The 16,298-nt window shown below is 42.2% G+C and overlaps 1 protein-coding gene across 1 annotated transcript in view; it reads right to left on the minus strand.

Moving 5' to 3' along the window:
• DNAJC3 (DnaJ heat shock protein family (Hsp40) member C3) overlaps positions 1-16,298 on the minus strand; it is a 48,829-nt gene that overhangs the window by 22,767 nt on the left and 9,764 nt on the right. Inside the window, exons 4-6 of the mRNA XM_063126056.1 lie at positions 14,040-14,114; positions 4,022-4,174; positions 2,767-2,948 (exon numbers count right to left, since the gene is read on the minus strand). Of these exons, the coding sequence (XP_062982126.1) occupies positions 2,767-2,948; positions 4,022-4,174; positions 14,040-14,114 (410 nt within the window). The remainder of the gene's footprint in view (positions 1-2,766; positions 2,949-4,021; positions 4,175-14,039; positions 14,115-16,298) is intronic.

The following is a 16,298-nucleotide window of genomic DNA, read 5'->3' on the forward strand; positions in this document are numbered from 1 at the left end:
TTCACAAAAATTAAAACCATAATAAAACAACCAACAGGTTAAAAACACAAATACAAAATACAGTATAAAAAGCACAACCAGGCTAAAACCACACAGCAAAATTGATGTAAGATTAAAGGTTAATGCAGCTTTTAGGTGTTTTCCCCCCCACGGATGGATTATATATGGGCGGAGCAGGGGAAATGCTTTCTCCTGCTTGAGCTTGCTGGAAATACTTCCAAGCATGTTTTTCTCAAGCTACCCCAGAGAAAGTGTTTCTAACTTAGTTAGGCAATCCGGCAATGTACAGATTGAGTTGGAGGGTATGTGGAGAAGAGTTATGTTAATCTTTTCCCCCCTGAATTTTATCTTCAGTATAAATAAGCACAACCTAGTATAACATCTACATTTACTTTATAACTGAAACTTGCGCCAGCTTTCCCAGCGATCAGCACCCCTCCGATTTAAATGCTACCACCTTTTGCATAGAGTCTTGTATTCTTCCTGGAATAACTGTTTCACCTTCCCTGAACCATAAGTCCTCAGGCATATACAAGAACTTTCCCCTAGTATTAGCAGAGCACAGAAGGATCGAAAAATAAATTGGTATTGTAAAAAAGAAGTTACTTCCCCATGTTACCATCCAGAGCAATACATCTTAGTCCTAAAACTGTCAAGAGTTTAATTTAGCTTTCTACTATGGGAAGTAGGGCGTCTTTGAGCTACTTGAGGATTTCAACATTTTGGTTGCACGTTCTTTTGGTTGCTTGAAAGGCGAAAGAACCAACAACAGCAGACAGGCATAACGACACGTTACAAGGAAGACTTCATATTTTCCTCTCAGGTCAAATGTGTGGGGATGCACTTGTGAGGGAGAATTGGCATGGGGAGCAGAGAGGTATGGTTTTTAATCTTTTCCTCTCTACCAGCCACATTCCAAAACCTGAAGTAACCCCTCTACTGAGGGGGAAAATATGGTTGGGGGGATTTTCAGGGGGGAGCAGTAGCCATGGGAGAATTCCAACACCCCTCCCTCCTGCTGTTCCTCCCCCCAAAAAATGCCTCCTCCAGCCCACATTAACTTGGCAAGCAGGGATTCTACTTTCATTTCTTACATTTATTAAATATCTCTAGGCATTTAAATTTTTAATAATAATAATAATAATAATAATAATAATAATAATAGATAAAACTGCAATTAAATCAACAATATAAAAGCAGTAAATGTGCCAGCATAGCAGAAAATACAATATCAGATATAAGAAGTCAAACCATAGAACAGGGACTACAGTGTAAACATTAAGGGCATGATCCTATGCATTTTTAGAAAGAAAAGGTCGGACGATTTCCAGCATTCCCCAGCCAGCCATGCAGGACTTTCTTCTGTCTAAATATGCATAGGGTTGTGCCTTGAAAGATGTTAAAAGCCTGGGAGAACAAGAAAGTCTTAGCTGGGTGCCTGAAACGTAACCGTATGGGCACCAGACAAGCTTCGCTTGGGAGAAGATAATGCACACTTCCAAACCGTTCAGATCTGAAAAAAGAAGCAGTGCTTCAGCCACACTTGCGTTCCTTCCCAGCATCTGCACGGGAAGGAAGGCAAGTGTGAACTTTTTGGCCCTGCACCTCTGCAAAAGTAGGGAAAAAATAAAAACAGGGGGGAAGAGAGGAATGGGGTTATTCCTTCCCCCCCTTTTTTAATTTTTATAATCTGTATCTGCGGAGCTCTGCAGATACAGTTAATAAAAATAAAAAATGGTGGGGAGGAACGAGGCAGCCAGAGGACAACATGAGCAGAGGGACTGGGCGAACCATGTCTCCTCCCTCTGGCTGCCCATTCCTCCCCACCCACCCCCATTTCTTTTTATTTTTATTATCTGTATCTGCGGAGCTCTGCAGATACAGTTAATAAAAATAAAAAATGGTGGGGAGGAACGAGGCAGCCAGAGGACAACATGAGCAGAGGGACTGGGCGAACCATGTCTCCTCCCTCTGGCTGCCCATTCCTCCCCACCCCCCCCATTTCTTTTTATTTTTATTATCTGTATCTGCGGAGCTCTGCAGATACAGTTAATAAAAATAAAAAATGGTGGGGAGGAACGAGGCAGCCAGAGGACAACATGAGCAGAGGGACTGGGCGAACCATGTCTCCTCCCTCTGGCTGCCCATTCCTCCCCACCCCCCCCCATTTCTTTTTATTTTTATTATCTGTATCTGCGGAGCTCTGCAGATACAGTTAATAAAAATAAAAAATGGTGGGGAGGAACGAGGCAGCCAGAGGACAACATGAGCAGAGGGACTGGGCGAACCATGTCTCCTCCCTCTGGCTGCCCATTCCTCCCCACCCCACCCCCATTTCTTTTTATTTTTATTATCTGTATCTGCGGAGCTCTGCAGATACAGTTAATAAAAATAAAAAATGGTGGGGAGGAACGAGGCAGCCAGAGGACAACATGAGCAGAGGGACTGGGCGAACCATGTCTCCTCCCTCTGGCTGCCCATTCCTCCCCACCCACCCCCATTTCTTTTTATTTTTATTATCTGTATCTGCGGAGCTCTGCAGATACAAATACAAAAATTAAAAACGGGGGAGGAACAGCCCGTTCCACTCCTCCCCCCTTTTATTTTTTACTTTTCCAGGGCAAGCGCTCAATTTTTTTGGAGCGGATTTTCCAGGGTTTGCCCCCGGAAGGCTTCACAATAGAGGCTGTGTCACGTAGATGACATGCCGCTACCGCGAAGTCACCCCATGTAGACTAGCCCCCTTACAGGCAATAGCAACCTCACCTTAGAGATTGTTCTTGGTCCCCTAGCTGATAGTATATAGTGCTGATCTTATAGAATGCTTCAGTGTTGTCACTCTTCAATTTAGCAGCAGCTTTTAAGTCACCAATGGCCTTCCTGGGTTGTCCTTCCTTGATATAGCATTCCGCCCGAAGCTCTCGCAGCTCTGCATCCCAAACGCAAACCTTGAGAAACCAAAATGAAAGCGAGACTTTGGTACACAAGTAAAAAAAAAAAAAATTTTTAAAGACAAGTACATGCAGCTTGATACCGTTGCCTAAGATTAAGCAATGTTCTAACAGTACACACGTTATCTGAGATCCCTTGTAAAGAGTAGCAATATATTCCTAGAAACTATGCCTGCATGGAGAAACCAGGACCTGTGCCTAAATACTGGAAGCCCCTCTAATTTTAAGCATTTAGGATTCTCTCCTCAAATAGTCAGATTTTCTTCCACAATAGGGACTAGGAACTTTAAAAAAAATCCTTTTTATTGTGAATTTAACAAAACATAAAAAAAAAATCGTGAAAAAGAAAAACAAAGAAACATTGCATAAACGGGAGTATTGTTCCCCCCATCAGATATACCATAAAAAAGGAGAAAGTTATGCATAGGTTTCAAGAAAAGCAGACCAAATATCTATGTACTTATCAACTCACAAGCGGCGTCGATATAACACCCACTCAAATGTTGATGGAGTTATTAAGTCCTCAGTCCATTGCATTATGGGAGGTGAGCATTTATCCGTCCAGCATGAAAGTATAAGTCTTTTTGCTGTCATAAGGGCTCTGAAAATCCATTTGTTAACTTCCAAAAAGCCGGTAGATAGTTTAGGAGGAAATGCACATTGTTCCATATTAAAGATTGTTTCAGTACAAAGTTTATCCTTATTATAACCTCCTCCCAAAAGGGGGCCACTACTGGGCACTGCCAAAACATATGAATTAAAGTAGCAGTAGGTGCATTATATCTCCAAGAATTATGCAAGTTAGACAAACCTTTATTAAAAAGGCACAGGGACTAGGAACTTGTGTGTGTGTGTGTTTTAAAAAAAAACACGTCACCTATCCAATTATGTGTTGAGGCCATAACCAGTAATGGAATTCCAGCCTTGGGGGTACCTGACCAGGGGCTTGCTATAACTCCAAGTTGGATTTTTTTTAGTCATGGCGTATGACAGCAGAATGTGTTAAGAAGAGGAGCCGCTCATTTGCCACCCGCAGAAGCCTTGGCAGCAGTTTCCGCTGTGGGACTTACACCTAGAATTTCATCCAAGAGGCCGATAACAGCATAGTAATCCCCCTTGAGAAACGCAGACTGTGCTTGGGACTGCAGCCGCTGCATCTCATCAGACTTCATTAGCTGGGAGCGAGCTTCTGTTTCATCCTTGTCACCAGGATTAGATTGGAGCTGTAAACATCAACAACAACAAAGAGACAACAAACAAAAGAAGTTGTTACACTTTGAAACCAGGGGGGTTCTACAAGCCATCATCTATCATGCGGAACAAGGCAACATTACGCCACAGAATTCCCTTGGGGAGGGAAGGGGAACAGCTTATCTAGAGACCATTTCTGTTGTTGACTGAGCAGTGGCGAACAGAGACCAGATACACACACGGAGCTCCTGCCAACCTGCAAACAGTTCCCCATTTACTTCAAGAGGAAAAGAGCTGTTTTTGTAGAGACGGAACGGGAAAGCCCAAACAGAAAGGAGCCTCCGTGTGCGCACTGGCGAACGTTACCACTTCTGAACTGGGTATTCTCTGTTTTACATGATTGCCTCTGACAACCACAGTCCTGTCTCCATACTCCATGCCCTTCTTCCTCAGAATTCCAGTCAACACCCAGTTTGTTCATCACTCGTCATATTTACACCCACACGCCAATCCTATGTAGAGCTAGATGTTAAAAAACCCAGTGGGCTTAGGTATGCCTAAGTAAGAACGTAAGAAGGGCCATGCTGGAGCAGACCAAGGGTCACACAGCAGCCAACCAACTGTCAACTGGAAATCCACAAGCAGGACACAAGTGCAAGAGCACCCTCCAGCCCATCTTCCCCAGCAACTGGTGTACATAGTGCCTCTGATCCTGGAGGGAGCACACAGCCATCAGCACTAGTAGCCATTGATAGCCTTCTCCTCCAGGAATTGATCTAAACCCCTTTTAAAGCGATCCAAATTGGTGGTGGCCATCACCACATCTTGTGGTAGTGAATTCCATAGTTTAACTATGCCCTTTGTGAAGAAGTACTTCCTTTTATCTGTCCTGAATCTCCCACCAATCAGCTCGAAGGGATGACCCCGGATTCTAGTATTTTGAGAGAAGAAAAATATCTCTCTATCCATATCCTCCACAACATGCATAATTTTGTACATCTCTATCATGTCTCTCTTTAGCCTCTTTTTTTCCAAGCTAAACAATCCCAGCAGTTGTAACTTCCTTCACAGGGGAGAAGCTCCAGCCCCTTGATTATTTTAGTTGCCCTTTTCTGCACTTTTCCCAATTCTACAATATCTTTTTTGAGGTGTGGTGACCAAAACTATACACAGTATTCAAAGTGTGGTCGCACCACAGATTTGTATAAAGGCAGTATGATACTGGCAGTTTTGTTCTCAATTCATGTTTGTAACAGTGGCTAACGTAGAGTTTGGCTCTTTTTTTTTTTTACAGCGGCCGCACACTGGGTGGACATTTCCATTGAGCTGTCCACCACAACCCCAAGATCTCTTTCTTGGTCGGTCATCACTAGCACAGATCACATTAGGTTATAGTTGAAGTTGGGATTTTTTGCCCCAGCCATAATGTCTCTCCCTTTCTCTCTTGTACATCACTTAAAAGATACATTCTTCCAACCCACATAATATTTATTTATTTATTTATTTATTTATTTTATTACATTTATATACCGCCCCATAGCCGAAGCTCTCTGGGCGGTTTACAAAAGTTAAAAACAGTAAACATTAAAAACATACAAAAGTTAAAACCATCAAAGACATAAAAACAACAGTATCCATTTAAAAACAACAGTTCTGGGGTCCCTTAAAAAACGAACTTAGCGTTGTTAAATGCTGTTAAATGCCTGGGAGAAGAGAAAAGTCTTGACCTGGCGCCTGAAAGATAACAGTGTTGGTGCCAGGCGAACCTCATCGGGGAGATCATTCCACAGTCAGTGGGCCACCACCGACAAGGCCCTCTCCCTTGTTGCAAATAATGGCAATTGATTGGGGTCATACTTCTGAGTAAGAGCATGCAGAGCTACAGCCTCAGGATCTTTCTGGATGCTATCATTTTCCAGCACTGCCAAGAACTTTGCACTAGATAAGGGGAACATACAGCCTCTGAAGAATAGTGGAGGTGAGGGAAAGATTCCAATTTCAAGGCATAAAACTGGTGTAGGTAGGTGGGGAAAAGATGGGATGCACAAAGGGCTTCCAAGAGCTTCCGGGGACGCTACTGTGCCACTCATCCCTACAGCCAAACATGTATGACAATCAAGTTCCCCAAAGAAACCATCAGTATTTATACACGATGTATGTAGCAGTTTGAGTGCTGGGAAATACAGTGTTTCCCTGACAATGGAAGAACTTGATGGTATTACTGCCAAGTCAGGAACTACTGCCCACATGGAAACCAAAGTGTACTGGAAACAAAAGAACAGAATATTATGGCTAAATTATAGACTGTTTGACTATAATGGCTAAACAAGCTACAGGAGAGCACCTCGGTGTCAAAAACAACAAATTACGTTCACAAGAACGGCAAAGCGTATATTTTATACTGAAAGTGAAAAAAGCCTCTTGAATTTTGAAAAAGAGAACTATACTTGGTTATTAAAATAATGCAGCTAATATTTTTCAATTATTATAAAAAATGGATAAAAATGAAACTTCAAGAAATATTGCCTCAAGATATGAATAAAAATATAAATAAAGAACCCCAAAGGGTCTTCGCACTGGACTGGTCCGGCCTTTCAACTAAACATCCTGAGGGAGTTGCTCGGGCAGCAGATTCTAGAAAGGGAATCATGTTCCTGTCTCCAACCTCCAACTTAGTGCATCATTTAACACAAGAAAGAAAGAAAGAAAGAAAGAAAGAAAGAAAATAAAAGAGATAAAGGGAGGGTGGTGTCACTTTTCACTTCAGTCATGAAAATGCCTAAGGCTGACTATGCCAACAACCACAAACCAATAATAAAAAAGAGGGCTTAAGCCATTGCCATGCTTATTGCAGAGGTTTAGGATTCAGTTCTTAAGTATTTAGGGTTCAAGAGAGCCTATTTACTTTCATCTCTGTGCCGTGCCTACTCTATTTATTTTTGGCACTTGTACAAATAATAAATGATGATAAAGTTCCCCCAGATTTGAAGCTTGCATTCTTGAAAGGAATCTTGATTCTTTCCATTTATGAAAATATATTTATTATGATTATAGATACGTTTGAGTGGTAACAAAAAAAAAAAAACAAGGCCGTGCAGCTTCCTTACTCCCTATACTAAAATATAAGGTAGTGATAGCTACAAGACTTAGAGAAGCAAAGGCTGGGAAAAAATGTTTACAAAGGTGATATATCAAGATTGTGAAGTAGGACAAGAAATGGCCCATCTGATGACAAAAGGCAAATGTCTTGAATTCCTGAAGTTCACGCCAACAAACAAAATCTGTAACGTCTTAAAATGATAATACATGTGTCCAACCGGCTAAAATACATGGCGGAAGGCAGATATGGCAAGAATCCAGGAGCACTTGATATATTTACCAACATCTTTTGGTTGCTTCACACATTACGGAGAAGAACCAATATTTTTGCAGTGCACCTACAAGTGGTGAGAGAGACACATTCTTGTTCATACATACGGAGATTTACATGGTCCTTTCTCATGAGCAGTTGTATAGACACACATTACAATTTCATTCACAGAAACAACCTGATGAAGGAACATTGCCTTGACTTAAAGTCATTACACAGAAAATGGTCCTCACCCACAGTCAATTGGCATAAGTGGAGATAAGACCTCTCTATAGATAGGTGTTCACTGTACCCTCTTGAAATGAATAAGCCTCTTGACACTGGGTTGGATCCAAAGGAAGTTAGTCATTCTTTGGGTCCTCCTGAAATCAAATGGCACCCCAAGTTACTCATGACTAACTTGATGCCCATAAATTTCAAAGGGACTAAAACGTGATCACCTTCCTCTGGCTCCGACCCAGTGTTTCTGTCAAATCAAAACAACCTTTGGTGTTCCTAGAAAACGGATACAACAGCCATACCAGGGGTAATTCGTCTTACCATTAAGGTACGTCAGTCACTTCCACCTAATTCAGGCCCACATTGCACTAAACTTCTACACAGAACAGCCTCCTCCAATCTAGTGGCCCCTGGATATGTTGAACTTCAACTCCCAGCATGCTGGTTGGGGGATTCTGGGAGTTGTAGTCCAACACATCTGAAGGACACCAGGTTGGGAAAGACCCCACATGAATGAATGACATTCTGAATTTCCACACAACCATCGCTATGTCCTTCACCTAACCCCCTTTACAAAAGCATAGAAGCACAATATAAATTAAGGGTTAGGTTTGTCACAGAAGAAACGTGATACAGTGGAGCTGAACTGCACTTCTTCCTTGAACCCTGTGTCTGTGTTTTTTGGGCAAGTCACTTTCTCAGTCAAACTGACGTCACAGATTTGTTGCAAGTATAAAAGCATATCCAGAGATGAATGTTAGGATATAAATGTGTGAAGCAAAATTTTAAAATCTAAGAAATCTCACATTTCAGTAAATTAGAAGTTAAGTTGCTAGAGGCCTCTTTATGAACAGGTAAACCTGAGAGAAGTTATTTGCCCATGAAGCACAAAGAAGTATATTAGATTCATTTCTGGGCACAGTCCAGATTCTCCCCACCCTTGAAATTTCTATTTCAAAATAGTGGTCCATTTGCTTAAAAGATCCCTGTTTTGTAACAGAAATTGCAGGTGTGAGGACCCCCAATCTGGCCCACAGCAAGGGTTAAAGACCTCCCTGCCAGGGATCTGATACGAATTGGGGGCCCTGCACCTACTCTAGAGTAAAAATGAAAGACATAGTTACAGCTAAGTCTTTACGTGGGTAATCCTATGTAAGTTTAGACAGACAGAAGTCCTACAATTCCCAGAAACCCATAGCCAGAATGGTTGGCTGGGTCTTGCAGGGAATTGTAGGCCTATTTTCTGTCTAGACATGCATAGGATCACACCCTAAAGTAATGTCTCATTTGGCCCTCAGTAGACATGTACAGGATTGTGCTGAGACAGATTCTGGCTCTCCATCCAAAGACACCAATGCCATCCAGTATTCATCACCCACCACTTCTTTGTGTCGTTACCATGTGATATAGCTTGCTCATCCCCACTGACAATTCCAATATTTACATCAGTTAAGGGCTTGTAGATTTTCTAGAGGCCTCCTGTGTTTCTTGGAAAATTTACCCTTTTACAAAAATGCCATATTACCACCACAATCATGAAAAGTTTGCCAACTTCAGCCTTCTCGTCTTAAAAATAATGATGTCAGCAGAACTTGTGGCGATAAAAAATGTACTGTGGTGACCTCTCTACAGCAAGATAATGTAGCTAATTAAAAACAACAACATTTAGTACAGCTTAATTAGTGGTTTAGCACCAGTATAAAACAGATGAGATGCAAGTTGTCAAATTGCTTTAAAAAGTTATTTTTGTGTGCCTAATTCATTTGTTTTATGAATTTAGTTTGCTTTGTTAAGCCAAAAACGCAGCTGCATGTGTTGTGTTTAACCATTTGTCATAGTGAGCTTCATCAACTTGCATGTGGTCATTTTTCCATTTTTCATAGCTAACTAATACTATAACCCACAGTGCAACATGTGTGTTTTTTACATCGATTAAACACCACCACGTATATTAGAGTCAATGAAATCTAATTCTGAAAGCAGATCTTTTTTTAAAAAAAAAAGCAAGAAGAAACAAAAGACATTTCAAATATTTTGTTTTGCTGTAATGTTACATTCTGTTTTTAAATATTCCGCCATTCTGAGAATCAGAGCTTAACACCTAAACATGTCAAAAACAAAACACAAACCCTTAACAAAGTAACAGTACAATCTTATGCATGTTTACTCAGCAGTAAGTCTCACCATGGTCAACAGGGCTTACTCCCATGTAAGTGGGCATGGGATTGCTAGCCTATTTTGTCTCCTCCATGAAGACATAGAGGATAAGGCTATCGATGGCTACTAAACATGAAGGCTATATATTACCTCCAGCATCAGAGGCAGTAGACATGTCAGTGCCCATTGCTAGGTAACATGAGCGGGGAGATGTTATTACACTCATGTCCTCCTTATGGGCTTCTCCTAGACTTCTGGTTGGCCACTGAGTGAACAGAATGCTGAACCAGATGGGCCTTTTGCCTGATCCAGCAGGGCTCTTCTTACATCCTTAATTCCAGGTTCACACAACGGTGGTATTTGATTTTCTATCTTTGACAACTGGTAGCTAGCGTCTTAGTTCATGCGATGGTTCAATTCAAGCAACCACTCAACATCGCATTCATCAGCTCATGGACAATGCATATTGAATCCGCCCCATAACTAGCTAAACTGAAGGAAGTTCTATTCAGTTCAGCGGAACCTGGGTCCAGTTCAGACTAATGTCTGCTATAGTAAGGATGTGTATCATGTCAAGCGGAAGATCTGTGCACCTCTGAAAAGGTAGAGCTGCAAGTGCTCACTGCATGTATCTGAACACCCATCCATCTTGGTACAAATCAGCCATTAAGTTAGCCTTCCTCAACCTATTGCCTGCCAGAGGTGTCAGACCTCAACTCCCATAATCCTCAGCTAGCATGGTCATTCATCATGCTGGCTGTGATGGTGGGAATTGAGGTCCAATACATCTGGTGGGTTCCATATTGGGGAAGACTGCCATTAGGTAGAGCAGAGGCAAACAGGTGCCCGGGCTCAGTTCTGGTGCCCCCTTTGCCCCTTTCTTTCCCAGCACCAACAGAATATAGCAAGAGGTAGGAAGGGGACACCTGGACAGAGTCTAAGCACCCTTCAGCCCATACTCCCAGTCACCAGAGAGTTGACTGGTCTGAAAGAGGCTACCACTTTCCAAGCCTGGCTGGTCTTTGGAAACTGCAGGGTCAGAATGAGGCCTTATTATTATTATTATTATTATTATTATTATTATTATTATTATTTATTTATTTAAATAGCACCATCAATGTACATGGTGCTGTACAGATTACACAGTAAATAGCAAGACCCTGCCGCATAGGCTTACAATCTACAGCTCATGGTTCTCTGGAGCAGGGCCACTAAGGCTGCAAACAGGTATGCCATAGGAAAAAATCACCTCAGAAGATGAGGCTGCACAAAAGTTTTTTAAAAAATAAAATAAAAGGGCCAATATATAATAAATATCAATCACATCATTTCATCAGGTCTCTTTCACTTTGACCTTTTTAACTGTTAATTAAAGCATTGTGTAGCATTGACATAAACACAGGCAGGATACAAAATGTTAAGCTATTAAAAAGAAAGTAAATAAACACATTCAGCATTGGGGGTGGGAAAGAATTCGCAAAGTGGATGGTCCTCAAGGATAGTCTTTGCTGGCCTCTAGTGGAACAACACAAAATGGACACTATGCTTTCCATTCGTGTCTCTAGGAGTGGTTTCCAAGACCGATGCTTGTCCTCTAATTCATTTAACCTGGGGACAGACTGGGGAAAACCTGCAGTTGTCTGGCAGTTCCACATGTCCAGGAGCTCTGGCAATTATCAAAAGCCAATTGTTACTGCTGGACCTCCTTTTTTAAATGAGCAGTGCGCCATTTTGAAGGAAGCAATCGAGTTTTATGGTCCTGTTCAGACGTAGCAGTGGCTGCCCCCACAACCACCAAAACGTTCATGATGGCAAAATCCTTGCAGCCAGATATACACCATCCAGCATAACAGCACTATCCGCGTGGTGCAAACCATTTCCTACTCATCACTGTGGTATCCGCATTTCTGCTTTCAATTTTCCTCAGGAAGCCAGCTGTCAAGAAGGGGACTACTTCAAACAAATCCATTCCAGAAATCATCTAGAAAAGTGCTCTCTCACACACAAATATAGTCAACAGAACCTTTCCAATCCGCACGAGAGAAAAACAAATATTATCATTCATGTAGTCAAACTGGACTGCTCAGCTGCATGACTGGTTGACAACGCCTCCTGCCTGTTCTTAATTCTGGAGGCTATACTTGTTTTTCTAAGCAACAGACTAATTCTACTTGAAAGACGCCATACTCTAGCTTAACATGACATTCTACTTTAGCATCGTCAAATGAAACTTCTAAATTATTCTATCTATACCCATCCCTCTATGATAGCTTCATATGGGAGGGGGGGGAGTAAAAAAAGAAGCAGCAAGCACTAGAGTCTGTGGAACAATATTTACATAGGAAAAGAAAAAGCCAAAGGCCATTAAAACAGTTCACGTTATTTATATTGTAAGGCAGGAGTGGGCAGGCTCCCAGCTTGTGGGAGTTACTCTGCTTTTTTACCAGAACTCCAAGGTCCACCAGGTGCAAAACAGTGGCTCAGCGGGGTACAAAATTCAGAGCACCTCTGAGCATCTGCTCAGCCCAGGAGTTTATTTTCAGTATCAGAGCTGAGTTTACAGTCCTTGGACTCACAAATCTACTCCTGGTTTCCATGAATTTTGTTCGTATCAGCAGCCTAATTTGGGAGCAGGGGAGCCTTAACATTTTATTTTATTTACATTCCGCTCCACATCCAAAAGATTTCAGAGGAGTGAACAACAGATAGAATAGAAGAATAAAAACACCATCTTAAAAATTACTATTCTAATAAAACCCAAGTTCTGGCAAAACCATGGCCGGCCACTCAAGGAAAGCTTCCTGAAGCAACAATGCTTTCAGGAGACGACAGAAGCAACACAACATTGGTGCCTGCCTGACAGGGAATTCCATAGGAAGGGGGCCACCACACTGAAGACTCTTGTCCTGGTGGACTCCTATTGGACCACAGATCCATGTGGAACCACCAGGAACATGCTCTCAGGTGACCTCAGTGACAGGGCAGGTTAGTAAGGGAGAAGATGCTCTCTCAGGTATCCTGGTCCCAAGTTGTTTACTAGAACTAAAACCTTAAACCTGGTCTGTTAGCGAATAAGCAGCCAGTACAGTTTCCTCAGCAAGGAATTGCATGCTGAAAGCTGCTGCATTCTGTACTAGCTCCAGCTTCCGGAGCAGCTTTAAGGGCAGACCCACATATTGTTGCTGTTGTCAAACAATTGGGAATCAGAAACACTTGCTAATCTTCTGTGATCTATTTTCTGTCCACCCTGTTGTAAGAAACGAGGCTTTTGAAACTGGATTATCCCAGGAATCCCTGTGATAAATTAAATAAAGGAGGATGAGCATCTTGCTATGTAACTCCAATTTTCTAACTGTTTATTCTATGCATGGCAAAACTGCCCCACATATGGGCAGTGCTGGGAGCAAGCCAACAGAGTACACATCCTATGATTCCCAACCAGAATAGTTTAGACAAGATGCCTTAAAATGGGCCAACAGTGAGGGCTGACCAGGTCTGGTGGCCCCATAAGGCAAGTTCAGGCACATGCCATGCACCCCCTCCACCCTGGGATTGGACCTGGGGCTGACAGTTTTGCTCTGGAAAGAGAGATCAATTACCAGTGGAACCTTGGAAAGGCATTCATGGACACAAAGCACATGAACAGGGCAATCCTATACATGTCCTGATTCCCAGACTAGTATGTACAGCAGCCTTCCCCAAGATGGGGGCCCTCCAGATGGACTGGACTGAAATCCCATCATCCCCAACTGGCTTTGTCCAACAAATCTGGAAGGAACCAGATTGGGGAAGATTGGTGTATAGGATGGCAGCCCAATGGGTATTCAACTAGAGAACATCGGAGAAACCTTCAACAGATTTAATGGATTTCTATGAATCCACCCTGCAGATTCCGCAGCAGACTGGCTTTTTCTGAGTCATGTGGATTCCGCGGACTTGCAGACCAGCTTTTTATTTTTCTAAAAAGTGCTGCAATTAGCCGTTTATGTGCTCCCAATTTTCCACCAGCCCCAGCACCACATACATTCAAAAGGATTGTTCTATCATTGTATAATACAGGATCTACCCAATGGGTATATCTGCACCACATCATCCTGTGACCATTTCAGCACCTTACTTCAATTATGACCTTGTGGAGGCTTCTCACTTACCACTGTTTTAAAATCCTCTTCGGCTTCATCAAACTTTCCTTGCTTAAGCAACAGGTTCCCTCTTTGTAGCCTTGCCTAAAAAAAAAAGGAAACACTTCTGTAATTTATCAATAGCCAGGGCGGTCTAGTGGTTAGAATGCCGGGCAAAGATCAGGGCGATCCAGGTGCAAATCCCCATTGAGACATGATTCTCACTGAGTGACCCGTGGGCGGGTTCACATGTCACACTAAGCCACCCTGTGAATAAGTTGAACAACTCATGGTACGCCCGAGAAACAATCGGGCTTGCGGTGGCTTGTTCTCCCCCTCCCCAGTACTCCAGCTGGCTCCAACACATATCCCAGGCATCCTTGCAGCAGACCCCGACTTTTCTACGCACCCGAACCCCCTCTTCGCTATGATTGCTAATTCTTTTCATTTGCCACATTTTTCTCTCCAGCGCTTTAAGAGTACACAAATGTGATGATGATGATTTCCCATTCTTTCGCAAGTGCACACTTTCTCTGATATGTGTAGTCCTCCTTTATCAATCAATCAATCAATCAATCTTTATTTACAGTTAACAGACCATTATTATAGCATATAGGTACACAGACACTAATAAAAATACATGACGATAAAAAGAAAGGATACAAAATACTGGCTGCCTTGAGGCCCAGTACTGGGCAAAAGGCGGGATACAAATAATAATTTTTAAAAAATCTGTAAAACTGCTAATCAGTAGGTTTAAAATAATGATCAGACATCTATGAGTTGTCTAATGAGAATAGTCAGATTCAAAAATTTGGCCACTTGCTCAGTAATAAGCTTATTGGTGCCCTGGAGTAAAATAATCATAAGATACTGGGGAGAGCGACCGGGGAAACACTGTATAATAGGACATATTGGGTCTTTCCTGGCCTCTTGATAGTAACTGCAGTAGAGTAGTACATGCAAGATGGACTCCACCGCAACATCATTACAGGGGCAGCATCTATTATTCTTTGGGATTTTCTTGAATCTGCCCTCTAATAGCTTGGAGGGGAGAACATTGAACCTTGCTAAGAACATTGAACCTTGCAGAGACCAGACATCCTCCTTTATCAATGTCTTTGTATGTTGCAGCCGGTCAATGGAAACACTGAAGTGGAATAGGTAACACACAAGGAAATTGACAAGGCAAAACTGCAGATAGGCTAATTAGGGTGCAATTGACAAGAACCGGGGTGGTGGCGGTAGGGTAATACTAAGGCAAAGGAGGAACCCATTTGCGCAGTCGATAAACACGAAAAAGGGGAACAAATACAAGAACAGCAAATGCACCAAAGGAAGGGGGTGGGACAGTATCTCCCACTTGGCAATATAATTCTCTTGCATTTAAGTATTGAACTGACACTTGTCATTGTCCTCCTCCCATTCAATATATCTCCAACTCTCCAGCAAGTCCAGAAAGTGGAGATATTGGCTCCTCCACCTCTTTTTGCAGCTCCTTTTCGCAGCAGTTACTGCAGTAACCGCAGTAGTAATGGCTCCGTTCACCAGATTTGTTTTGTTTTTAATTTCTTACTGTCACTCTTGCACGGGAGTGACCGACAGCTGCTGAAGGCGTCACGCTAAATCCCCCAGGTTCTACTCCTCCGTCATGATTTTTGCCTAATTGACAGAACGGGGAAATTAGGCACGTTGCTCACCCCGACCTAAGATGTGCCCTTATTCTAAGGCTCACAAACACAATCACGGAGTATACATATAATACAAGGCATTCAAAATTCATTTTGAAAATGATTATTCTGCTCAAAATTGCTAACAGCTTCAGGTCTCTAAATGCTTTGAAACAGAAATTCCAAACACTAGAAAAATTTGCATTATTATTTATATTATTTATTCTATATGACCTTGTCACTACAACCAAATTTTGAAAATGGGGGAGATCTACTTAAGGATTCAGCGTAAGAATCTGAATGACTTAAGACCCCATCTTTACATGTACCCTAGGACATAAACAGAATCAACATAGGCTCGGATTCTATTAGCCCTTCCACTGCCGTGGTTTCTAGTTATATAGGGTACCCATAGTGGAATCATGTCTGCGTATAGACTCAATAGTCAGTCCCAATTCAATGCCTCCGTTCGGTAATCAGAGCCTTACTATCCCATCAGGAGCTGAATTAATCCTTCAGAAAGACCGTCCTCCCTGCTAGTGCACATTTGCTAGCATGCTAGTCTGCATTTAACCTCTCCAAGTTATAGGATAATAAAAGTTTTCTGCCAAATTATACC

Source organism: Elgaria multicarinata, chromosome 5 (assembly GCF_023053635.1).
Source record: "Elgaria multicarinata webbii isolate HBS135686 ecotype San Diego chromosome 5, rElgMul1.1.pri, whole genome shotgun sequence".
In the NCBI taxonomy this organism is placed as follows: Eukaryota; Metazoa; Chordata; class Lepidosauria; order Squamata; family Anguidae; genus Elgaria; species Elgaria multicarinata.